We start from the raw sequence: 24,303 nt of genomic DNA, 5'->3' as shown, positions 1-24,303 counted from the left end.
TGTCTTCTATTCTACGCTGCCTTGATTATGATTGATGCTTGGACAAGAGATTCGGATTCACGTATATCTTCTATTTGGACGCTGTTATTGTGTTGTTTTATGAGACCCGGTTCTGATTGGACTGTTTCTTGTTGAAATTGTGTTGAGTTGAGTTATGTTGAGATTTGTTTCGTTTTTTTGTTTTTTATATCACAGAGTATGTGGTAGTACAGTAACGTGATATGAGCTGATGACCTTGTTTTTTTTATTCTAATTATATCTTCTCTCTCATTGTACCGCCCTGCCTTACGTATCCAGTCCACCGTCTCGTGTCTTATCTACGGAGTTGGCGAACCTCTCGCGGGTAAAGGTGCTTGGTACGGTTAGATTGCGGATACTCCTAGTATAAATGGAAAAGCCGAGGCCGGGGAATTATATGATAGACGATATGTGCAGATGTAGTACAATATACATGTCAGGCCTCAGCCCTGTGTAAAAAAAACCTCCCATTGGGTCAATCTCAATGCAGGCATGCACGTTTGGGCACGGACCAAGATGCGAGCTAGAGCGGGGGGCCTGAACGGACTATAATACAGAAAGTGGAATGGGTATGATGTGAGGGGGAGTGATAGCCAAGGGCAGGTAGAGTGCAAGCCTAAAGGCCCATCTGAGAATTCGTCTCCCACCGCCTCTCAGCGCGCAGAATGAGCTCCTCATAGACAGTCCATGCCAGCGCGGAGCTAACGGCCTTGCGAGCCATGCGGATACCAAGTCCACCAAAGAGACTGCGCATGCCATCCTCGTGGATCATCAGGCGTGTAGCATGCACCATGTTCCCGTATTTGGCAGGCATCAGCTGCAACCGAGTCTTGACGGCGTCAAAGGGGTTGGTGATTGCAGTCGCCATGCCGGCGGCCGCTCCACCGGAGACGAAGTGTATTGACGAGGATGAAACAGCAGTTGGTGTCTCGCCATTATTAGAGGGTTCTGCGGCCATCAAGGCGAACCGTCGCTTCAATTGCTCGTAGAAGAGAACATAGAGACCCGCATAGGGGGCATCACGAGCGGCAGTAGCGCCGAATCCTGCGAAGAGCCCACGCAGCCCTTCGGTACGGACGATATCCCGGCCTGCGCCTACTAAGCTGCGATATGCGTAGAAATTTGACTCATAACGGACCTTGATCACGGTCACGGGCATCATTACGAAGCCTGCGGCGACTCTTGCGACGGCTCCTGTGGCGAGATTGGCTGTGTTGGAGAGTTTGGGGAGGACGGAGGATGATCTAGCGCCTATTACCGGGCTGGCTAGGGCCATTGGATTGGATTGCGCAAGGGCTTGGCGCAATGCGTTGAGACTGGTGAAGTATAGTGCCGACCCGAAGCCGGTTCGGAGGGCTGAAGGGAGTGTGCCCCGCCATAATCCACGGATTGGATTCGGAGAGGAGATGATCGCCTTCAAAGTTGGGAGGAGGGATGCTCCCTGGGATTGTTGGACTCGAGTTTTGAGGAGGTCCGCGGGTTGGAGAAGGATGGAGGAGGTAAGGCCAGAGCAAAGACCAGCAGCAAAGTGGAAGGGTGTTTTTGAGGCTAGAGCAATACGAGGATCATAATTAGCAATGGGATGGAAATGATTGGGGCTTGGACAGAAAGCATACTTGTTGAGGTGCTCGTTTTCACCTGCGGCACCGTCAATGTGCTATTGTTGGACATTGCTGGGTCAAGTCGAACCGCGACGTCGGCGACAGTGAATATATTTAGTTTAAAGATAAAAGATTCAATGCCAACTCGAGGTCCATGGGCGTCGCGTATGCGTAACAGTCAAGAAGGCGTCAAGATCCACCGGATGCGTAAAAAAAAAAAAAAAGAGAAAATTCCACGAAGACGGTCACAACCAAATATGGGCGGCAACTTGCATTCCACCAGGGAACAAATGAGAGTAAATAGAATTGAACAAGATCGAAAGCAATTGCAAGTGCTGAGTCTGCCGAGGTAGAGGAAAGACGTTGAAAAACAGTGAAGTCATCGTCAGCAATGGCTATCGATAAGCCACCTGGGCACACCGCTTGGTTTTCCATGTTCAATGTTGACTTATCCAACCGTTGTACAATATCTACGGAGTAGCAGGGTAGAAATTTAGTATTCATCCAATTAATAGCTTATAGCTTAAATAACTAATAGTATTCCAAAGTCAACTACATAGTGTATCTATCGTATGACTGACATACCATCCTTCATGCGGCTCTTTGAGCTGGAGGCCGTGTACGGAGTCCAGATATATGCCTGTTGCTTTGTAGATCAAATGCAAGAAACAGAAACATGCATAAAGAATATAAATATAAATATAAATAGATATCGAAATCAATAAATAGCCCTAAAGAGAGAGAGAAAGGAGAAACAAAAGTAACAAACTGCATCCGGCATCTCGCGGAGTGCACGGACCAATCAGCCCCGTGGGTAATCGACGTCATGTCACTGGGTGGTTCTTTTTTGTTTTGGTTTCTCATTTTTCCATTTTCTCTTGGAATTTAGAGAGAGACATCTTATAGAAGTTTACAGAGATTACAGAGTTAACATCTCTCTTTACCTTGGTGTACAGCAGAATGCCTTGGTCTTTGCCCTTCTTTCCCTATCCGCCCGCAAAGGATGGATACTGGGAGCCTGTTACCTCCACCTTGAACTGGTGCGAAGAGGTGTGTATCCCCGCAGATCAGATGTGAATCGTACAGAGACAAGAACTACGCTAAGATACCCCTCTGTCCAGGACTATTATGCCACTGAGTATGCCGCCGAGATCGTCAACACACTCACAAATTTACTGTTCATGTGGCTTGGAGTCCAGGGCATACGGAGCTGCCGTCGCAATGGACATGACCAAATCTTCACCGTCGCCCTCATTGGCTACCTAGTAGTCGGAACAGGAAGCTTCCTGTTCCACTCGACCCTCAAATGCAAGTCCCTATACCCCTCCCAAGCCCAAGGTCTGGTTAAACTGCGGCGGACATTGACCAATAATACCTAAAACGATATATAAGTGATCGAAAAAGCAATGCTGACCGATGAACCCCCACAACAGATCCCATGCAACTAGTGGACGAACTCTCGATGATCTATACCACCTGTCTTATGGCCTATGCCTCATTCTCGTACTCCCGCAGCACCACCGTACGAGTCTGTCTCGGACTTTCGCTCACAGGTCTCGCTGTATTCATCACCCTGTACTACCACTACCTCCAAGACCCCGTCTTCCACCAGAACGCCTACGCACTCCTGACCACCGTCGTCGTCCTGCGCAGCATGCACACTATGGAAGTGACCCTCCGACCCAAATGGCGCCACTCGACGGAGGAGGACCGCCTAGCGCGCCAGAAGAAAGGACTCCCCGTTCCGACAAAGGAGCGCCAGCACTATGAGAACGTGCGCGACGAGAAAACCCTCAAGACCATGTGGTTCATGGTGGCATATGGCCTAAGCATGTTTTTGGGAGGTTTCCTCATCTGGGGCTTGGATAACGTGTTCTGCTCTGAGATCCGTCGGATGCGCCGCACCGTTGGTCTTCCATGGGGTCTCTTTTTGGAAGGGCATGGCTGGTGGTATGTGTTCAACCTTGACTTTATGGATTACTAGTGGACTGTTTACTAACTTATGCTTACTTGCAGGCACATCATGACTGGCATCGGTGCTTATCTCTATATCACATGGGGAATCTGGCTCCGCCACTGCCTCAACAACCGACAAGAAGAATACCACCTGCGCTGGGCGCACTTCTGGCAGATCCCCGAAGTGATCCGCACCTCGGGTGGATCATCCGAGAACGGGGTATCCCGAGCCAAGAAGTCAACATGAAACAGCCATCTAGACATTCTCTCTCTCCCAGTTGGTTCATTACTCGCATCCGTTGTTTATGGGTGGCGATATACCACACTCTTGCAAATGTGACACCCCAACATAACATGAAATAGATACCACGCTCCTTCTTGTCTGTCCTTTGCCGTGAGACTCGGAGCAGAGCACTGTTTTTGATTCCCTCTTGTCGTTACTTTTACACATTCGTCCCGGAGACGGATCTTTTGGCTTTGGTCCATAGATATACGATACCTTTTTTTTCTCTTTCTTTTTACCTGGGGGCGCGCGGGGTCATTGCTATAGATGGGAGTCAGGCTTGTGAACTGTTATGATCGTTGATTCGGCGTACTCATCCATAAGATCTGAGAGCAATAGAAAATCATTCAGACGATGCAGCGTTTAAACATTCTATATGCTCATGTGCTAGAATAATCTGCAAAAGCAGACTATGCATGGTCTATACTTCCATCCGGCGCTATGAACGAAGCAGGCACAGAACCAAGCAGCTATACAACCCACCCGCTTATAGCTTCGACTCCCCATTCTGCGCCGCCTTCTTCGGCCTTCGCTCCGGCGCAGGAACATTCTTCAACCACTCCGCATCAATAGTAACCTTCTCAACCTTGGACTTCTGACTCCAAGCCGCGCGGAAACTCTCCTCCTCAGCGCGCCAGCGCCGAATCTCCGGCGCAAGCCAACAAACCGCCGCATCAGCGCACTCATTCACAGCCTCTTGAGCAAGAAGATGACCAAAGTCCTCGAGGAAGACATCCCGCACACGGCCCGCAGCAACACCGCCACTGCCGCCCAACCCGGTGCCAGTGTTGGCGAGCTTATCGGCGCGCATGGCGGGGATACACATATCCGACTTTCCGGCGAAGATGTACAGCACGCTAGGACGCAGGAATGGGAGCTGGGAGAAGATCCTAGCTGGTTCTGGGCGGTAGAAGGGGTAGCTGTGTGGGTGGGTTGCGTCTAAGTCTGGGTGTGTTACGCGGTTGACGGGCTTGGTGCTGTTCGGGATGTTTGTGTAGTTTGGTCGCGAGAAGGTGAATACTTCTTGGTGCAATGGGGTTCGAAGTGTTACTGGGGGCCCGACGGTTTTGTCTATCGGGGTCTTGGGGTCTAGTGGGTGGATGGCTGTTGGGAGGTCGCGTAGACCGTGCTCGATCCAGCGGGATAGAACTCGCGGGTCCCAGGTTTGGTAGAAGGGGCTGCGACGGAAGCCTTCTGCTGCGGCTTGGCGGGAGGGCCAGATATCGCGCCGGTGGGTTGAGAGTTGGGTGGTTTTGGCGATCGCGCGCTTGTTAATTTGGAGGCTGAGGCCGTCTAGTTGGGTGGTTTGGCGTTGGATCACTGGGTCTAGGAGGACTAGTGTGTGGATGAGTCGGGGGTGCATTAGGCATAGTTGTGTGCTAGGGGGTATATTAGCTAGCTGCTGCGTGGATGTTCTGGTTGCTGGATCTTACAGATGGGCGCCTCCCATGCTATGCCCTATACCAACGATAGGCCGGGGCATTTCAGCCCGCTTGACGTTGACTAGGTGGAGGAGATCTCGGGGGTGATCGAACCAGCTAGCTGTAATGAAGTTAGCATCGCGATTTGCTCTTATAAGACATTCATGTTACGTACGATCATTTCCGAGGGAATCTTCATTGATCACGCTGCTTTGGCCTTCATGCGCCACGTCGGCCATCCAGATACTGCGAATGCGCATCCCATTCTGCTTAGATCGAGCGTGGATTTCCTCCCAAAGCGGTTCATATAGTTCCTGCGAGAAACGATTAGTATATTGCTGATTCTATGCTTCGAACGCCATTCGCAATGCGCGTAGCTGTGAAAGCGGGTCTGGCGGCTCTGAACCTCGGCACTTTGTATCTCATACCTTGGGGAAGCCATTCGCGTGGGCAGCAAGGATAGTAATATCGCCTGGTTGCGGATTGGGATTGTCCAGTGGAATATATTGTTTCACAGCCAGATGTAAGGGCTCTTCTTGGTCGTTGGCCGTGGCTCCGGGATACTCCCTGATGTGCTGAGTAGGCACGACATGCTCAACGATGCGAAAGGGGGACGACATGGTGTCCAATGTTGTCCTTTGGATGAGAAGAGAAATTGTATTTATTTCAGTTCGAAATTATTATAAGATCCATGGATGTAAAGGAGAATGAAGTCAGCAAAATTCCGAGAGACCGCGGTTTTGCGGGGAAGTGAGCCGAGGATCTTTGGGGTTGAAGGCATTCCCCTTTGCTCAACTGCCGACCATCCTTGCATAACAGATTACACTTGGGTGCATATAAATATGTAAATTCTATTGAATTCTGTTTGGGGTTTGAAGCGGCAATAATTGCTAGTTCTGGTTGTTCTGCTTGTTCTGGACGCGATGTGCTGTAATTTAACACAGATAGATCGGATATCCGCCAAAGCTATAAGCTATACCCTGCCCTCTACCGGGCGGAAGAGCAAAGGAGGTTACGAGTTATCTTTTTTTATGGACAAATACAACTCTGGGGTTTATTTACTTTCAAGTCAAAGGCGAGTGAGAGACAGCATTGCCGCTAGGGCTGTTCCTGACATGATATTCCCGAACAAGCAAAGATGCTACATTATTCTATATGCTACTCTGCACTGAGAGCAAGACAAGCATCAACAGCGAGACCAACCCTGCGAGGAACAGTTAGTCGAAACTCAATAGAATATTCAAATATCTGCAAGCATAGAAAGTACTCACCTCCCCTCTTTCATCTTAACGACGTCATCAATAAGCTCCCGATCTAGGTTGGGAAACATGTTCGAAAGTGTCTCGACAACATTCTTGTGCTCAGCACGTTGGATGCGCCGTGCCTCCGCATCTTCGGCACTAGCCTGGCGTGCGGCGGCATCCTGGGCGTCAAGCACACGGGTTAGATTCTTCTTGGCAGAGGTTCCGCTACCATGGGCGGAGTGAGCGCGTTCGTCGCCTGAGCGACGGCCATCCTCGCTGCTTGCACGAGGGGGCTGGTAGACGTTCGGGGTGAGACGGGGCGGAGCAACACCCGGTTGGGGCGTGGGGACAGGCTGGGGGCGTTCTTGAGAAGCGACAGAACCTGAATCTGGGTCGTCGGAGAAGATGCGACCAATGGTGGAGAGGGGTTTTTGAATTGTGCGTAGTAGTCCTGCGACTGGGGCAGAGGTTTCGTCGTCACTAGACTGGGTAGTTTCCCTGCGGCTTGGTCCGGCCTGGGGCTGAGATGGAGGGGGTTGGGTGGAGGGTTTTTCTTCAAAGGTTTCGGTTTCGCGGTTCTGTTCTGCAATTGCAGAAACGGCGGCTTCGACGTTGCGTTCGAAGTCCTCGTCGCTGACGGTTAGACTTGTGCGGTCGAGGCTTTCGATGAATTGGATGGCTCCAGACTAAAAGAGGTCAGTTTTTGATATCTAGGGCAGCATGGAAGTCAAACCTACCAACGATGAAATGTAATAACCTGCTTCGCCGCCAAGTTTATCTTGATTGCGGAATCGAAGAATGTATTGAATGTTAGAAACAAGATGGTCAGGGTTTGCATGCAAAACCACGTAGATCAGGAGGGGGATAAAAGAGTCGGCGGATGTGTCGGCCTTTTTGGAATTCTTTAATAGGCCAAAGATGACTTTGCAGCAGTTCAAAATGCAAATGACTTTATCCCGAGGAGCCCGGTAGCCGTTGATCTTTGATATTTCTGTCAAGCAAAGTCAGAAAGTTGAAACAAAACCCCAAAAACAGCCCATAATACGTACCTTGCTGTGCCAGATTCAAGAAACGGCGTCCACCGCCGCTCACAGTTGGGATGTCCAGATGCGCTTCGTTGACCCAGCTATAAATGCGAATCTTCTGGGCCAGGATATCGTCTCGCTCAATGTCTTCCTGATGCTGGCCACGTCGCCATGGCCCATGAAGTCTCTCTAGCTCTCTCCGTCGGCTCCGACTTGCACTTCTGGGTATCGTTGGCGGAGCTGGAATGGCTGGGGCAAAGGTTTGTGAATACAGACGATTCATAACAAGTTTCTCCATGCCTTCCTTAGCATTATCGAATTCGCTATCCGATACATCTCGCCAGATCTCGCACATGGCCATCTTATTTGTGATAAACGTCAGGAAATCGCTGATGATCTTGACTTGCTCATGGACCATCCATTGCTTCTTGCCAAACTCCATGAGGAACGACCGCAGAAACTTGGCTACGGGGTCGGCAGTGCGGTGTCGCAGCTGTTCTAAGAAGCGGTGGAAATCGAATGGTTGGTCAGACTCTGGTTCTGGAAGTGGTGGAACCGTTGAGGTGGAAGCTCGTCGGTTTTCTACCGGCGATTCGGGCTTGTGAGGATGTTGGGATACAGGCTGCTTCTCCGGGGATGTAGCGACCGGGGAACCCGCGGACTCGGTGGAAGGCGCAGGGTCCAAACTCGATTTGCGTGGCGGGAAATATGTTGGAGCGCCTCGGAATTTATCAGCAAGCTCGAGCCGTGGAGACATGATCTCTTTTTGGTCGGTACTCCGCGCAGGGTCCTGGAATTGTCCCATAATATTTTGAATCTCCGCCTGGGAGCCATTATCGTCCCTAGGCCCTTCAACCTGACCACCTCGTTTAGAGTCCAGGTCACCATCATTCGGCACACCCGGCAGCTCTTTCTCGGGGCTGGGGGTCCGGCTTGTATCGATAGGTGGGAGTGTTGGTGCAGTAGTACTGGAGCTTGCGTTGGGGTTGAGGTAGACATCGTCCTTCTGTGGCGGAGGGGGTGGAGGAGTATTTGCGCTAGATGATAGGTTGGGTGTCGTAATTCCAGAGACCGACAGTCCTTCTATCTGCCCCGCAAGTTGTTGTTGCTCAGCCTGTGGTGGTTGGGCAGCTGTCGTCAAGTCCATCGTGGCAGGATCTGAGATAGCAGCCACAGCGTGTGGCTCTGTTGTGTCTTGCGCAGTCATTTGGATTGTTTGACTGCTGTCTGGTTTCACAAGTTCGTCCTGTGTTTGAGCTAGGAGATCGGTTGGGGCAGCCGGCGTCTCGGTGTGTTCATGGATATGCGGGACGTCTCTCGTCTCGGGACCCGGAGAGGACGGGGATTCTGTGGCAGACATAAGCTATATTAATCATATGCGCCCGGGCAAAAAGGATAGATTCAGGGGGGGTCATAAAGGCTCCGAGTATGCTCAGGCGGCTCTCTCATGTTGATATGCGGATCATCATTCAACCGAGGTAGTCCGCTTCTCGATTCAGCCCTGGAGGCTACATTTGACGTATGGAGGAATGAGTGCCTTTGTGGTTTCTTTCTTTCATTTGGGAAGACTAGATCAACAAACAAAAAGACAAATTAATACAGCATTGGGGATTTGCCAATCAGCAACAGAGATCTATCTACTACCTGCATGTAGTTCTAACAATGCTCAACCTGTGTACCTTCATAGGTACTTACATGATACCCTTCACCTTTCACTGATTTTAAAGTCAAACTCGGTATGAAGATACAAAAATTACCTATCAAGAAAACATCAAAGTTTCAACATCTTACAATCCATTATGAATGCATCTGCTGGAGAAGGCGACCTCATGGATGCCCAAGTCGAGTGGATCTATAGACATGACTAATGTATTAATGCCTCAGGTATCAATATATCCAAAAAAGCTACCAAGCTAACCATCTCAGAATAAACAACACTCCCGCCCTGTTCCTCCACCATGTGTGGGATTTTCTTTTCGTTGAGCTCATCAACGCCCACACCATCAACACAGGAGACATGCACTCTACTCCAAAAGCGAGGACCAGACAGCTACAAAACTCATACGGCGCAAAAAGATATTCACGCACAGGATGGAGTGTCTCCACCCCTTTCCTATTATCTCACCTTCACATCCACGGTGCTATCATTGAGAGGTGACCATGTGTACACACAGCCACTCGTAGACCCCGGAACCCAGTCTGTGCTCTGCTGGAACGGAGAAGCCTGGAAGATCGCTGGGGAGCGCGTTCAAGGCAATGATACCGAACGCGTTTTCAACTTATTTCTACAGGCAGTGAGCGGTGATCAGAATGATTCTGTTGAAAGAATGGCTGAAGCTATTGCAAGTCTCTCTGGGCCATTTGCCTTTGTCTTCTATGATGCGGTCAACTCAAGTCTCTTCTACAGCAGGGATTGCCTTGGGAGGCGATCTCTCCTCGAGGGATTCGATGAAAATGGCAATTTGAAAATTTGCAGTATTTGCGACAGCGCGTCGGTGGGTTGCTTCAAAGAAGTGGGCACCGAGGGCGTTTGTACGATTGACCTAGCTCGCTATCAAGATCCTTCTTTATCTCCCAGGGAGTTGTGCCAAATCAAGATCTTGCCATGGAGCTCTGCTGCTTCACCGCTAGCTGATCACGTTGTATGTCCTTCATATCTTCTTCCCCAGGACCAGCAACTAACAAAAACCCAAAGAGAAAATCAATTCCACCAATGAATACAACACTACCAACAGAGCAGCCCCCTGCATTGACAACAGACTCAGTATTCGTCCAGGAGCTCGAGTCAAAACTGCGTGAATCACTTGAATTGAGAATTCAGAACGTGCCCGAGCCTCCAGGCTACATTGCAGGCGAGACCGCCAAAACAGCCGTTCTCTTCTCCGGCGGTTTAGACTGCACACTTCTCGCCAGACTCTCTCATAATATTCTCCCCCTCAACGAACCAATCGACCTTCTCAACGTAGCATTCGAAAATCCCCGCGTGGCAGCAGCCGCAAAAGCCAACCAACAAAAATCCCCCTCCTCACCACCACCCCTCTCCATCTACGAAAACTGCCCAGACCGGATAACTGGCCGGTCCGCGCACATCGAGCTCCAAGCAACCTGTCCTGGCCGCACATGGCGCTTCATCGCCATTGACATCCCCTACACAGAAACCCTCGCACACAGAGACCAAGTCAAGCGCCTAATGAGACCCCATAATACTGAAATGGACATCTCCATCGCATGCGCCTTGTACTTCGCATCCCGCGGCCAAGGAACAGCCCAAACAAACCCCTCAGCCCAACTCCCAACCCCAGACACTCCTCCATCCCCCCTTTACACAACCACCTCCCGCGTGCTCCTCTCCGGCCTAGGCGCCGACGAGCTCTTCGCAGGCTACGGCCGACACGGCGTCGCCTTCAACCGAGGCGGATTCAAAGATCTGATCGCCGAGATTGATCTCGATGTCAGTCGACTCGGCTCGCGCAACCTCGGCCGCGACGACCGCGTCCTCTCCCACTGGGGCCGCGAGACGCGGTTCCCCTTTCTAGACGAAGAATTCGTCGCTTGGGTGCTGCACGCTCCTGTGTGGGAGAAGTGCGGGTTCGGACTTCCGGAGATCGAGGCTACGGCTGGTATTGATTCCGAGAAGTTGGCGCTACGACTTGTTGCTCTGCGGTTGGGGTTGGTAAAGGTTTCTCGAGAGAAGAAGAGAGCTATTCAGTTTGGTGCGAGGACAGCTAAAATGGAGACGGGGAGGTCGAGGGGTACGGATGCTCTGAGCTGAGACTTGTGGCGGATGGATTTCTGCTACATGTTTTGAGTCTTTTGAGGCGCGGTACTTGCCGCATGCCTATCCCCATACATCTTCCTACATCCTACATCCATCCATCTACTCTTTTCTTTCTATACATTATAGATTCCTCCTTTTTTCCTTTGACTTTTTTCCCCTGCTATGATTCCCCTCTACTCCACCACCAGCTATGATGACAGAACATGGAAACAGATACTTCCGAAACCTCCACCCCACCCAACAACCCAGCCTTCCTTCGTTTCAATACACACAACATCCGCAAACACACCTTTCCATCTCAAATACCCGACACCTGCACACCAGAACCCCAAACGCCCCATCTCTCCTAGTGTCCCCCACCCTCTTTCGTTCATCCATAGAGCAACTGCAGTCTTCGGACGGCGCGTAGCACATGCTGAAAGGAAGCGGGCGAGATGCGGAGGAATGGAGTGCTGTTTGGCTTTTTGGTACAGGGAGGGGATTTGGGGGGTTGGGCTGTGAGTGTGGATGGTATGAGATGAAGGGTGGTTGGGGGATCGGGGTGTGTTTATGAGGTATTTAAAAGGCAAGTCTGAGCTGAATTAGATTAGATTATACACTTTTACTTTCACCTTAAGGGATATGCAGATAGATGATAGGTCATTGTGGGACACTTGACTAAAATCATATCAGGGCAGAACATGGGCCAGGGAGGGCATGGGCTATACATGAACTTTAAGAGGTAGGTGTAGGTAATAAATACAGTCTACTAGAGCAAGGTTTACAAGTAGGAATAAGAGATAGAGCAATATAATTGATTCAAACAGAAACAAATACCATATTAAGATAGCCACGAGTCAATCCCACGAAGGGAGACGATCAGAACCGGCTCAACAAAAAAAAAAAACAAAAACGAAGTAGCTGAAACAGCAGAGAAACCAAAGTGAGAATCACAGATCTGAAGGAAAAAAGAAACATTGACTGAGGAACTTGTCTCAAAACTTTTAAGAGAATCAGATGAGACGAACCGAATCGCGTCCATCTGATCTCGGTGAGACGTCAGGGCTAGGCTTTACCCATCACCCGCGCCTACCACAATACCCAGAGGGTCAAGAGGAAACACAAACATGTTTTTTTTTAACGGAAACACAAAACAAGACAGAATGTCCAATCGTTACAATCGTCAGAGTCACCAAGTCAGGCCATAAGCCAAAGACCAATGTCTCAAAATTAAGAATGACCAAGATGGGATGAAAGCATCACCATTACTGGTAGGTGCTTTGAATCTGGAGTTGAGCCTTAAGCTTGGCAATTTCCGCGTCGCGCTCGGCGATGATCTTCTGAAGATCCTCGATGCGACGCTCAGAAGTGTACTGGCGTTCCATCTTCTTAGCACGCGACTTACGCGCCGCCTCGGTGTTACGAGCGCGCTTAGCAGCAACAGGATCATTGGGATCGAACTCAACGGGCGTCAGGTTCTTGCGCGATCGCGCGTTGACACCTGCAACGCTGGAATGCTTGACTGCACCGGAAGCGGGAATAGGCGATGATGCCACTGAACGCTTCGCGCGAGGAGAGGCAGGAGACATGGGAATTGGCAGGGCTGGCTTCTTCTCTTCGGTAGGGAAGGCAGCTGCGACATCCAAGGTAGCGAGGTCAAAGGCATTGAAGTGGTCTGACGAGTGATCAAAGAGGGAGGGCCATTCTTCGTGGCCGGCAATATCCATGTCGGTGAACATGGGCGAGGTGTTTTGGCTGAAGTTGCCAGGCGACTCGAACGAGGGAGTGCTCAAGTCGGTGAAAGTGCCGGAGGGAGGAACAGACGCATCCATCATCAGGTCCTTCGGCGAGATAGTGCCAGGAGGACCTTCAGGGGAGAAGTCGTTCGCCAGACCAAGATCGTTGAAGAGAGGCGAAGCCATGCCAGCAGAGAAGTCTGCGGAGGGAAGACCGAAAAGATCAACCTCGTGCGCTTTGATGGGGTTAGCGATATGCTCGCTAGGATATGGTGGGATGTATGGTAAATTACCTTCCATGAAGTTTGGAGTGGACATGACACGTCTATATGTTTGCGTGTTGTTTGTGTGGTTCTGTTGACCGTTGAAAAGTGGGACTGGAGGGCGGTTGGTGTTTGGAGAATTGGAAGGCACAGAAGCCGTGTTAGGACGGTTGTGCGTGAACGTGGGACGGGACCAATAAGAGGGGGACCGGGCAAGCTGGGTCACTCTGGGGTCTGGGACAGGTGAGCCAGAGAACTGCTGCTGGAGATGTCGGTGCAACTGCAGACTGAAGGAGTGTCGTCGAGGGTTATTCTGCGCCAGGAATGGCTGAAGTGCAGAAGGTCTATGGGTTGTGTTCACGGGCACACGCAATCGGGGTTGCGGGTGTGGTGTTGCTGATGGATAGAGCACAAAGTCCTCGAGTGCACTGTTGTTGTTGCTGTTGTTGTTCTGATTGGAAGCCAAGGGCTGTGATGGTGGGGGTGAGGGAAGCCATGGTTGCTGGTGGTAATCCGTGGTGAACGACGTTAAGTCGATCGGGGTAAAGTTGTTGGGAGAACTCGAGCTACGCGATGCGATGCTGAAGTTCAGAGGTCCAAAAGGAGACTCTGAAGGGGGAAGAGAGGAGATAATAGGGTTGGTTCCGGTTGAAGAAATAATGTCTGTCTCAGTTGAGATAGACTGGGTGTTGAAAGACGGGGAGCTTATTGGGCACCCATTTTGGCGATAGTGAAGTTGAGTATAGTTTTGGTCTGACAGCAATATGGCGGTTTATGTGTCTATATGGGTGTATGTGTGTAAAAAGAGGTGGTATAAAGGAGGAAGAAAAATCAGGCAAACGGGGAGGGGGAACTCAGGCACTTCTTAAGGGCTGTGTGCCCTGGTGCTGACCAATCGGGGTTTCGGAGCCGCACGGGGCTTAGTTCTGAAAGTCACGGGGTGTGAGTCACAGTGTGATCCGTGGTTCTGATTGGTTACATTGAACAAGGCATCCATCCAGCCCACAGTACATCACAGTACATCAAATGATACCCGCCCATTCGCTTGCATTTGCCTACATAGTCTAAGTATCTTTCAAGTACCTGTCTCCACCATCCTCTCCGGTTCTTTTCGAATTGTCCAATAATCGATCAGATGCCTATCCCTCCGGAATATCCAGGCATCCTACATTTTTTATTTTTTTTATTTTCTTTTTATTCTTTTTTTTTTCTCCTTACTCCTTATAACCTCTCCAACCATCCATTATTATCGGACGGAGTACAACGTTGCCAATCTTCTTGGTTCAGGAAATCAATTCCATCCAAGAACTAAAACAACAATTTCAGCTACCATACCCGTGTATCTCCTCGGGGAGATACAGCCGTTCTCCATGAGGATAAAGGAAAATGCGAAGGATCCACCGATCTTTTCCCAATTGTGTCCCCGCGGTGGGCTGAGTCTGGGGCCAATGTCCTATGAGATGCTCACGTTTCATTAGTCTTGCCGAAGGGCGTGAAATTGACTTTGGGACGTTTGGTCCTCTCTCTGAAACCGAAGTATTTTGAATGCACGGAGTATATTATTATATAGATATAAACCAGTGTTTCTTATATATACACTACTTGGTTTCAGAAAAGAAAAAAAAATAGGAATCACTCAATGCGATATTGATTTACTTGGAAAGTTCTTAAACCAACTTCTAGGTATACTTTATCCGGAGCATACGGAGTACTTTGTACGGAACACTCCGTACGGAGTAGTCCAGACCCAATTAATTGATTTTTTTTTTATGTGTGTGGATTTTCATAATGCCGACGTACCTTGCGAGGGCCGAGGCTACGCCGAAATAGGAGCCCGCTGGAGGACACCTTACATGTGGTGATAGCCTTGAAAAAAAAAAGAAATGTCATCATGATTGCCTAGGATAACAGTTGATCTTTAAATCTAGACTTTTGTCGATCTTCTTACAATCAATATAACATCATCTCGAAAATGTTAAATGTAGGTAACGGCGATATAAGCCTCGTGTGAGAGGCCAATATCGCGGATATTCGCGGGCATCGTGTATATCGTGCAACATCATACATCTCTGCCTAGTCGAATGGTGGTTTCCTAAATGAGGCTGTTAAAATGCACCCCGGACCGCCAGCGCATCGCGATGGGGTCGCTGGATCCTCAACTATGAGTAGTGCTTGCATATACATATGCAACTATACGTGCCGTATGTTCCCTCAGTGGGGCTTTTTAGGATATGTGGAAATGAACATCACTACGATTATCAAAGTGACAGATGTATAGAAAAAGTCCTCTCCGGTTTAGGTTTTTGTATCGCCGTTGTATACATCTAAAACGACGTCCAAAAACACGTCTGTGTATACTTACATATCATGTCCCTGGTATCATCTTGTGCCAAACAGATCGGATTATTAAAGTCTTACATATGACATAGTTAAGGACAGAGGCGGCACACTCGGTCGACTACTCTGATGTACGATATTTCAAGATCTAACATTTATATAGTGTGGACAGATACGACGTCCCTATCTAGCTCCTCCTTCCATACCACCAGCCCATACTTCACGACTGCTTCTGCTTAACCGAGCGCCATTCAATCAAAAGACTCCCCACCATCGTCATACAACCCAACGCGACGGAAACGTACCAAGTACGGGTCAAGCTCCGATCGATACCACCCAAGACCTCATCCCAGCGTTGCATAGGAGCCCCATTCTTAATATCGCCCAGTCCGTGCTCTTCAATAAACTTAGGAGTCAACCCTGGCACAACATCTGCCAAACTCGACGACAACTGATTCGTGAATAGAACCTGGGCAATCGCGATAAACACCGCCGGACCCATACTCTGTCCAAATAAGATAACCCCGATCCCAAGGTTGACATCCGCGACACTGAGTGTTGTCTGAACAGCTGCTTGGGGTGCTTGGAAGCCGATGCCTCCGCTGAAGCCTACGAATCCCGAATAGAGGATTATCTCGGTTAGGGATGTATGTAGATCATATGTTGTCATTAACCCTGCGGCAATTGGCATGCATATGGAGGCGAAGATCATAAAGGGGGCGTAGTAGCCGAATGTGGTGGTTCCAATGCCCTGAAGGAAGAGGCCGAGCATCATTCCAACGAGGATGGGGATCATTAGGTAGCCGCTCTCGCTTGGGGTCTGGCAGGGTATCACATCGTCAGTGCATTTTCTTATACTTTCGGATTTGCCACGAAGTCTTACCCGAGATCGAACGACTTGATAGTATGTCGGTAAGTACCACTCCAAGACGTTTGTCATCGAATTAGTGCACGTTGTGAAGATGAAGCCCGCAATAACACTTCGGTTTTTGATAATACGGAAAGGAAGTGCTGCCGAGTCTCCGCGTCGGTATTGATTGAAGACAAAAGCTGCGAGTAACACGCCAAATACAACGAACAATGCAATTACTCTCCCATCTGACCAGGGATACTTTGTTCCCGCCCAAGACAGCGCGACAAAGAGCGCTGTTAGGGATGGGATGAACAAGCAATTGCTGACTAGGTCCAGCTCTCTGATTTTCTGAGACAATGTCATGTCGTTCTCTTGACGGGTTCTTGGGTCCGAGAAGAGGAAAAACATAGCCAGCAGCGATAAACCGCCAATAGGAAGATTGATCCTACCCAGAAATCAGTATCAGGCTACAACCCCTGATTATATCTATGACATACCAAAAACACCATCTCCAACCCAAAGATTGCGTCAATGCACCACCTACTAGAGGCGCCGCAATGATAGCAAGCGATTCCACACACGCCATCAAACCGGCAAACACGGGTCGCTTGTTGAGAGGTAGAATGTGCACAATGACTGCAAAACACCCAGCCAGCTCACCCGAGAACCCCAGACCCGTCACTGCTCGGCCTACAATGAACATAATCGACGAAGCAGCCGTGGCACAGAGTAATGAGCCGACGAGGAAGATAACAATGCTTATCAAGAAAATGGTCTTGATTGAGAAGAGCTTATACAGCTTCGCGAACCCGAATTGGAACGCACAGGTGCAGAGTCGAAATGCAGATGAGTACCATCCCACATCGGCGACAGTGTGGAAGTGGTTAGTGATGCTTGGTACGGCTGTAGCGACGATGTTGGCGTCTAGGCCTCCGAGGATGAGGACGACGCATAGTGCGATGATAGTGAACCAAAACTTGGTGCCTGTTGGATAGTTGGCTTCTATGTCTGTGGTAGATTCTATGTTGAGGGGCTCAATTGTTCGTGTCGAGGCTGCTGTAGGTAGTGGTTGGTTTGGTTGTTGCTGTTGCTGCAGGTCGGACGAGACGGTGGACGCTTTGGGCTCGACCGCAAGGACCGTTGTCATAGTTGTAGTTGTAGTCGCCATTGTACGAGACTCTCGAGAATGGACATATGGGAAGAAAGGGAACAGAGGGAGTTCCCATTATCATACTCCGTACACCATGGACCAACTCCGAGCATGTGCTCCACAGCCAACTTTGTAAGCCGGTAGGGATGAGGTAGGACCTCGGCGCCCCCCGAAGGGATTCTGACGTGCTCACCCTACACCCAACTATGGATCAAGCTTAAGACTACGTATAAGACACAGAACTGAAATGTAAAGCAAAAACTGAGAGATTCTATTAAGTATTACCTATCGCAAGGTGTGCCACCTCCACGGGCGGAATATAAACCAGCCGTTCGGGACAATAACGGTAGACAACATTACGGGTCAATTTGGGTTGCAGGAAGAAACAAGTCAAAAGACTAGATCCAAAGCTCAAGCAACAAACAAAAAGAGCACCCATCCTCCCCACAGGGTATCAAACACAAAATCAAGAAACCAAAAAAAAAAAAAAAAAAACGGCAGAGTGGTATCAATCTAGTCGGACGACACACCACGTAACACATAGTCGCGAGACGTAGGTCATAAAGGAATGAACCGCAGTCCAAAGGACTGCTGGCGTCGTTGGCGCCGAGGAGGTATTATTTTAGAGAAATAGAGATCAAAGGGAAAAAAGCGACAGCGGGTATCTCATTGTCGCCATCTCAGTTCCGGGCCCAAAAATAAGGGAGGCCGCACTAAAAACAGCGACAGTGGCGAGGGAAAAAAAAAAACAAAACAATTAAAGCGATGTGGTATCAGATTTGCACCTTCGGGACTCGATTAGACCGTCAGGGATATCGCGGCCAGGCGATGGATAGGACATGTCCCACCACCGTTCAAACTCGACGACAGGTCTCCGAGTCGCACTTCATGCGGCAGCCTGAACGGGGGTGGCGGCGGCAACGTTGACGTTCTTGGGCTCCTCGACGGTCTCGACAGCCTTGGGGGCCTCGACGGTAGCGGGGGCCTCCTCAGTGACAGTCTCCTTGGCGGGGACGGCCGGGGCCTCCTCAGCGGCGTCGGCCTTGGCCTCGGTCTCAGCGGCAGCAACCTCCTCCTTGTCAAGCTTGACAGCCTTGCTGGGCTTGCGGAAAAGACCGCCGAGCTTCTTGGCCTTAGTCTCCTTGGCCTCGCCATCGGTGACCTCGTTGTCAGAGGAGTCAGCCTTCTTCTCCTTCTTCATACCAAGGTTGCCGAAGAAGGAAGTTCGGCGCTTCTCCTTGGGGCTGGAGACGGCCTCAGCAACGGGAGACTCAGCAGCAGGGGTCTCAACCGCCTCAGCGGGAGCAGTCACAGCCTCGGCTTCGATGGGCTTGGCAGCAGCCTCCTCGACGGGGTTCTCGAGCTGAGGAGCGGTGCTGGCGACGGGGGTCTCCTCGGCAGCGGGGGCGGTGGCCTCCTTCTCGGACTTCTCCTGGGAGGGGCTGGCGACCTTCTGGAAGAAGTTACCGAAGATGGAAGCACGCTTGGCCTTCTTCTCAGCCTTCTTCTCGTCCTTAGCCTCCTCCTTGGCGGCTTCGGTAGTCTCAGCGGGGGTCTCGGCAGTGGGCTCGGCAACCTCAACAGGGGCAGGAGCAGCAGCCTCGGGGGTCTCAGCAACGACGGGGGCAGGGGCCTCAACCGAGGGCTCAGCAGCAGGCTCGGCGGCCTTGGTCTCCTCAGCAGCGGGGGTCTCCTCCTTCTTCTCCTCGGCGTCCTTCTTGCCCAGGAGGGAACCGAAGATGCTGGTGCGCTTGCGAGACTGGGAACGGCTCTTGGCGGCGGCCTTCTCTTCCTTCTTTTCTTCCTTCTTCTCCTCCTTGGGCTCCTCTTCGGCGGCCTCGGCAGCGACAGCGGGGGCCTCCTCCTTCTTCTCCTCGGGCTTCTTGGCGGCGGCAACGACAACGGCAGGCTTGGTCAGCTTCTCGAGCTCAGCCTTGTAACCCTCGCCGGAGGTGATGGTCTCCTTCTCGGCCTTGGCTTCGGTGGCCTGAGCCTCGATGGCGACGACCCAGCTGTCACGCTCAGCGGCGCTGGAGGCCTGGAAGGTGTGCTTCTGGCCAGCAACCTTGAAGAGGAACTCGCTGGTACCCTCCTTGGTCACGTCAGAGACATCGGCCTATGGAACATGTTAGTGTTTGTCACATCACAACACAGCCGCGAAAGCACCTACAAGGTTGAAAATGCCAGCGGGGGTGGCCTTGTCCTCGGCGCGCTTGGTGAAGAAAAGCAGACCCTTGCCGGTCTGGCTGGCCCAGGCAGCGGTGGGGTTGGCGACGGCGGCCTTCTCGTTCTGGTGGAAGACGGAGAGCTGCTTGCTCTCAACGGCCTCCTCGTTGAAGTAGAAGAAGCGCTTGGCGAAACGGAAACCCCTGAAACAAAAAAAAAAAACCTGTTAGTTTCCGTGTCGCATTCGTGATCTTAGTCCCAACTTACTTGACCAGGCCAGGTGCCTTGTATCCCAGAACACCCTCAGTAGCGGGCTTCACTTCCTCCTTTACAGGCTCAGCGGCCTCGGTGCTCTCAACAGCGGGAGTGGCGGTGGGCTCGGCGGCCTCAGTGGTCTCCTTGGGAGCTTCAACGGCAGCCTCGGTGGCAGGGGTCTCAACAGCAGTCTCAACGGCAGGGACGACCGCGGGGGTCTCCTCGACAGTCTTCTGGACTTCGGACATGATTAAAATAATAGACGGGGTATTAAAGAAGCAGAGCTTCGTAAGTGAAAAAAGGCGTGTTGGGTATAGGGTATCTCAAAGGAAAAGCAAAAGAAATTAGAGCACAAGAGCTCGGGGTATCACGAAGTAAGTTATTTTGCTTTGTGGGAGGAAGAAGAGAGGAGAGGAGAGGAAAAGGGAAAAAAAAAGAGTCAGAGGGTTGTTGATGGCGTCCGCCCAAAAAAGGAAAGGACCTGCAGGGAGCCCAGAGCTCAGTGGACCCACAACAAGATTAGCTAATGGGACTTCAGGGGTTAGTTAATTGTTTTTTTCTTTTTCTTTTTTCTTTTTTACTTTTTGGAATTTTCGTTTTATTTCATGTTTTTTTTTTCCCTTCTTCCCTTATTTTTCTATTGTTTTTTAAATATCATCGTTATATTTACTCGTTTTTTGCACTCTTCTCCCTTCTCTTTTGCAATATCTCTAATTTACGAATGTACATGTATGTAACCTCGAATATGGTTTATCAACTTTGTAGCTCCGGTGGAACATCTCCCAATCTATACCAGAGGTCCACGGGATACTTCGCGTAAGATACGAACTTCCTTTGTCTAGCATGGCGCTAACTCAATTTAGTAGTTAGACATCAAGGAAATAGGAGAAAAGAAAACTCTGCAAACCTTGGCTTTCAACTGTATGAAACCATCACACCATGACCACCCGAGCTATGATCGGCCATGCAGCTTGAGTCAACGGTCCCGTTTAGTCTCTCCTAATTAATCCGTGCATTCGGATCCTCTTACCGATTTGATAATATGTCTTGCAACACTTCTTTTTGTTTCATGTGCATTCTATTCTATACAAAAAAAAAAGAATATATCGTCATGGCGGGGTTATCTCGGATGGCATCAGGTCATAAGACCATAAGACTATCAAAAAAAGTATAAGTGCACAATTTCATACTTCCTGGGCCCGTAAGGGAGGTTCTATGATTGTTCGGTGGGCCGCCACACCGCTGGCGCTCATTCCATCATCGCTTTGAACTATCCCGTTACACAGTTCAAGGGGGACGTTGCCGTCAGAATTACCGAAATGATCCATTCATTATCAAATCAACTGAGCGTTTCAATGGTTCTTTCGTATTACTCCGCATAGTCGACAACTCGATCCGAGCTTGCAAGGCTCTGCATCCCTCGGAAGGGCCATATCGGTACTAGAATATCCCTTTGGAGGGGCATCCCTGTATGTACTCCATGCCCCTCCTTCCACAAGGCAGCCCGTCATTTTGCTTCCTTCGTGATGATCAGCCAAGTAGGCCAGTACATATGAACTTTGTCGCATTCATTCGCATGGCTTAGACTGGGTATAGGATACCGGGGCTATGCACTCATCTTTAGGTTCTACAGAATGGTTGGCCATCACGACTTCCTGGTGCAATCTTTACTCAGACCCCATGACCTGATATCACCTCTATGATGGAGTGGCGTGGAAACCCTCGTGGACGACCAACCAGCAGTGACACAACCCCTCCTTCTTGGCTCTGGCTTTGATGTACATCCCTATCAGCGTATCAACTATCTTTACCACGCTGCGGGAAGGATCCCATGATAGTTTTGTCTAGCCAATCCCAGCACATTTACGGAGTGTCGCCTCTTTACGTGATAAGCGCATCATTCCATGCGAGGATCGTCTCATAATTCCAATTCACAGAGTCCGAAGTATACTACTTTGTATAGTTCACAAAAGAACATATTTGAAACTAGAAACAAGATCCACAGGTTTGGAAAATATTACCCCTAATTAAGCCCCTTTTCTTTCGCCCTTTACAACATACCCCGTACGCTACTTCTTTTTCTAGATTCATCTGTGACGATATGTACTCCGTACTCCGTACAATCAAGAAAGTACGTGGTCCCACTAGACTATGTATTTAGTTCCGAGTCTTAGCGAATAGGGGGCTGGGCAGCCCTACAAACTCTGCCCAGGTGAATCAAAGCACGTTATTTGGCATTGCTTCCACGGTTCATCTACAAGACAGTTTAGAACATGAGAACAGAGACTCAGAGAGTACCTTGGTACACAGTGATTTTTATCACCTAAACAATACATTTGTACTCCGTAGATACTAACCATTTTATATCCGTAGGAGGTAAGTGGTATGGTTCTGATCTACAACTACTCCCTACCATCAGAACAACCACTGTGAGGGTCCCAAAACTGGGTGCCAGAATGTGGTCATCGAAGCATTTCCAGTAATGATAGCCACACGGGAAGAATCCACCCCCTGCTCGATAACCCATCATACCCTATCATGGCCCCCTTTCGCACCCGTTAAAGTCTCCAAACCCATTTACCATGCCGTTTTTGCCCTTTTTTTGCGGTCGCAGGTCCCGAGTCTTATCCCTACTCCTGCTGCGTCCTATGAATGGTTGAAATTTACCAGTCATGGACGATCATACATTGTTCCCAGTCGGGCTTGTCGATCTTACCTCCTCTCTTGTCAGCGTATGGACTAAATTTTGACACCATGCAAGTGCCATGCGTAGCGGAGCCCGGGCGCCTAGGGACTCTTTCCCGCTTTTTCGGGATGCATATTGCTCCATCTGACTACAACATACATCGTAGTGATTGTCCCAGGGACATACTCCGTACATTGTACTGTACATGATGCAGATACCTATACGTTTTTTTTTTTGCAGGAAAAAAAAAACAAAACTAAAATATAGTGCCACAACAGCAGGACTACAGTCAGATCCACATGGGTACTTCACTTTCGAGAAAGATAGAACATATCTCCCGAGCGCGTTACGGAGTAAATTAATCTTAATACTTCACGCCAAGCACCGACTTGACCTGCGGTGTACACAGGGGACGGATTTCCCGTCCATCTAAGCTCTCCGATGCCCCCCGATGACTCTAGCGTCCACTAGATCAACTTAACCATGGCACGCTTTGATGAGGATGGACATTTGCTTCATATTAGCTTGTATTACTTGTGGGTTTACTCACCCGATTTAATCTTGTAGAACATGCTAAACAAAGGTATACTTCCGACGGACAGTATCCGAATGAAATTGTGATTCAAACGTCTTTCGGGTTTTTGGGTAGTACGGGAGGTGAGAGGTGAGAGCCACAATACAAAGTTGTGGAATAGGGGAGGATCCACACAAGCTCGGGTATGGAGTCTGGCTTGTTTTTGAGGCGTCGAGTCTCGAACAAGGAGGTTTCAATTATTGATTCATGTCTGTGGTCTGTGGTCTGTGTGCTGGTTCGGAATTTCACTTTTACTTTGGCGCCAGTATCTACGTACAACGTACTCCGTAGACCCTAGGGAATAAATGCATGGTACCTGTGTCCTGCACGTTGCACAATGTACCTACAACATACGATGTCCATACTCCGTAGGACCATTTAGCCTGACAGGTCAGAAAATTCCAAAAAGGGAGGGCGGTGGAGGAGTCATATCACATGCAGTTGGGTCTTGGCAGAATCATGTGATCTCGCTTGTTGGGCCAACCAGAAGTCGCCACATATTTCTGGCATTTGCCACCGCCCTACAGATTTTCCATAAATACCCCCAGCTCGCCCGGCTCTTCCTCCTCTTTTTCTTTTCTTCTTCATACTTACCTTGTTTGGGTGGATGCGATCATAAAGGCAGCTCACCACAGATTGGTCCCTGCATTGCACATCGCGGCGGAACAGTCTGTTCAATGGCCTTCGTGGTCATTGACAGGCGTATTCTTTGGCACTCTCCATTCGTGGAACTCTTTTCATCAAGTCTTGAGCCAGTGGCTCGAGGTTGGAGATGGGATGTGCCTTGTAGATCCTACTAGTTAAGCTCTGATTGCCGTTTGTTGTTTTGCACGTACTCGTATGTATGTAAATGTCCTTGGGATAGCTCTTTACTTCACATCGAGCCTGAAGATAAGGACTGTTGTGTCGAGTCTACCGTCACGTCCCCCTTAACGCACCTCGGTGGCCGTCGGCCGTCGAGATGAGTAAATGATAGCT

At 49.9% G+C, this 24,303-nt stretch overlaps 8 protein-coding genes across 8 annotated transcripts; 2 read left to right on the top strand and 6 right to left on the bottom strand.

The window, feature by feature from the left end:
• Positions 1-634: 634 nt before the first annotated feature.
• On the bottom strand, positions 635-1,689 carry N7455_012134 (putative mitochondrial carrier protein; the record flags this gene model as incomplete). The annotated part of the gene is made up of 2 exons (XM_040957250.2): positions 635-1,566; positions 1,635-1,689. The coding sequence occupies 2 exons, from the start codon at positions 1,687-1,689 to the stop codon at positions 635-637; spliced, it is 987 nt and encodes a 328-aa protein (XP_040812285.2).
• Positions 1,690-2,579: 890 nt separating this feature from the next.
• N7455_012133 (ceramidase) lies at positions 2,580-3,822 on the top strand (the record flags this gene model as incomplete). Its single annotated transcript, XM_065606821.1, has 4 exons — positions 2,580-2,669; positions 2,741-2,927; positions 3,053-3,569; positions 3,636-3,822. 4 exons carry the CDS (start codon positions 2,580-2,582, stop codon positions 3,820-3,822), a joined length of 981 nt encoding a protein of 326 aa, XP_065459987.1.
• A 523-nt stretch (positions 3,823-4,345) lies between these two features.
• N7455_012132 (putative toxin biosynthesis protein) lies at positions 4,346-5,899 on the bottom strand (the record flags this gene model as incomplete). Its single annotated transcript, XM_040957321.2, has 4 exons — positions 4,346-5,237; positions 5,292-5,400; positions 5,455-5,593; positions 5,708-5,899. 4 exons carry the CDS (start codon positions 5,897-5,899, stop codon positions 4,346-4,348), a joined length of 1,332 nt encoding a protein of 443 aa, XP_040812288.2.
• A 538-nt stretch (positions 5,900-6,437) lies between these two features.
• Positions 6,438-8,908, bottom strand: N7455_012131 (guanine nucleotide exchange factor VPS9; the record flags this gene model as incomplete). Its single annotated transcript, XM_040957225.2, has 4 exons — positions 6,438-6,483; positions 6,551-7,209; positions 7,261-7,514; positions 7,573-8,908. The coding sequence occupies 4 exons, from the start codon at positions 8,906-8,908 to the stop codon at positions 6,438-6,440; spliced, it is 2,295 nt and encodes a 764-aa protein (XP_040812336.2).
• Positions 8,909-9,506: 598 nt separating this feature from the next.
• On the top strand, positions 9,507-11,320 carry N7455_012130 (asparagine synthetase domain-containing protein; the record flags this gene model as incomplete). The annotated part of the gene is made up of 2 exons (XM_040957285.2): positions 9,507-10,190; positions 10,244-11,320. The coding sequence occupies 2 exons, from the start codon at positions 9,507-9,509 to the stop codon at positions 11,318-11,320; spliced, it is 1,761 nt and encodes a 586-aa protein (XP_040812242.2).
• A 1,250-nt stretch (positions 11,321-12,570) lies between these two features.
• Positions 12,571-14,024, bottom strand: cpcA (amino acid starvation-responsive transcription factor GCN4; the record flags this gene model as incomplete). The annotated part of the gene is made up of 2 exons (XM_065606820.1): positions 12,571-13,967; positions 14,021-14,024. The coding sequence occupies 2 exons, from the start codon at positions 14,022-14,024 to the stop codon at positions 12,571-12,573; spliced, it is 1,401 nt and encodes a 466-aa protein (XP_065459986.1).
• Positions 14,025-15,861: 1,837 nt separating this feature from the next.
• N7455_012128 (MDR family MFS transporter) lies at positions 15,862-17,662 on the bottom strand (the record flags this gene model as incomplete). The annotated part of the gene is made up of 3 exons (XM_065606819.1): positions 15,862-16,461; positions 16,525-16,939; positions 16,992-17,662. 3 exons carry the CDS (start codon positions 17,660-17,662, stop codon positions 15,862-15,864), a joined length of 1,686 nt encoding a protein of 561 aa, XP_065459985.1.
• An 868-nt stretch (positions 17,663-18,530) lies between these two features.
• N7455_012127 (uncharacterized protein) lies at positions 18,531-20,313 on the bottom strand (the record flags this gene model as incomplete). The annotated part of the gene is made up of 3 exons (XM_040957298.2): positions 18,531-19,760; positions 19,815-20,013; positions 20,078-20,313. 3 exons carry the CDS (start codon positions 20,311-20,313, stop codon positions 18,531-18,533), a joined length of 1,665 nt encoding a protein of 554 aa, XP_040812201.2.
• Positions 20,314-24,303: the final 3,990 nt, after the last annotated feature.

Source organism: Penicillium solitum (genome assembly GCF_028829755.1).
Source record: "Penicillium solitum strain IBT 25940 chromosome Unknown utg000009l_segment0_segment0, whole genome shotgun sequence".
NCBI lineage: Eukaryota > Fungi > Ascomycota > Eurotiomycetes > Eurotiales > Aspergillaceae > Penicillium > Penicillium solitum.
The sequence above is the reverse complement of the archived record's forward strand: the minus strand, read 5'-3'. Positions and strand labels throughout refer to the sequence as shown.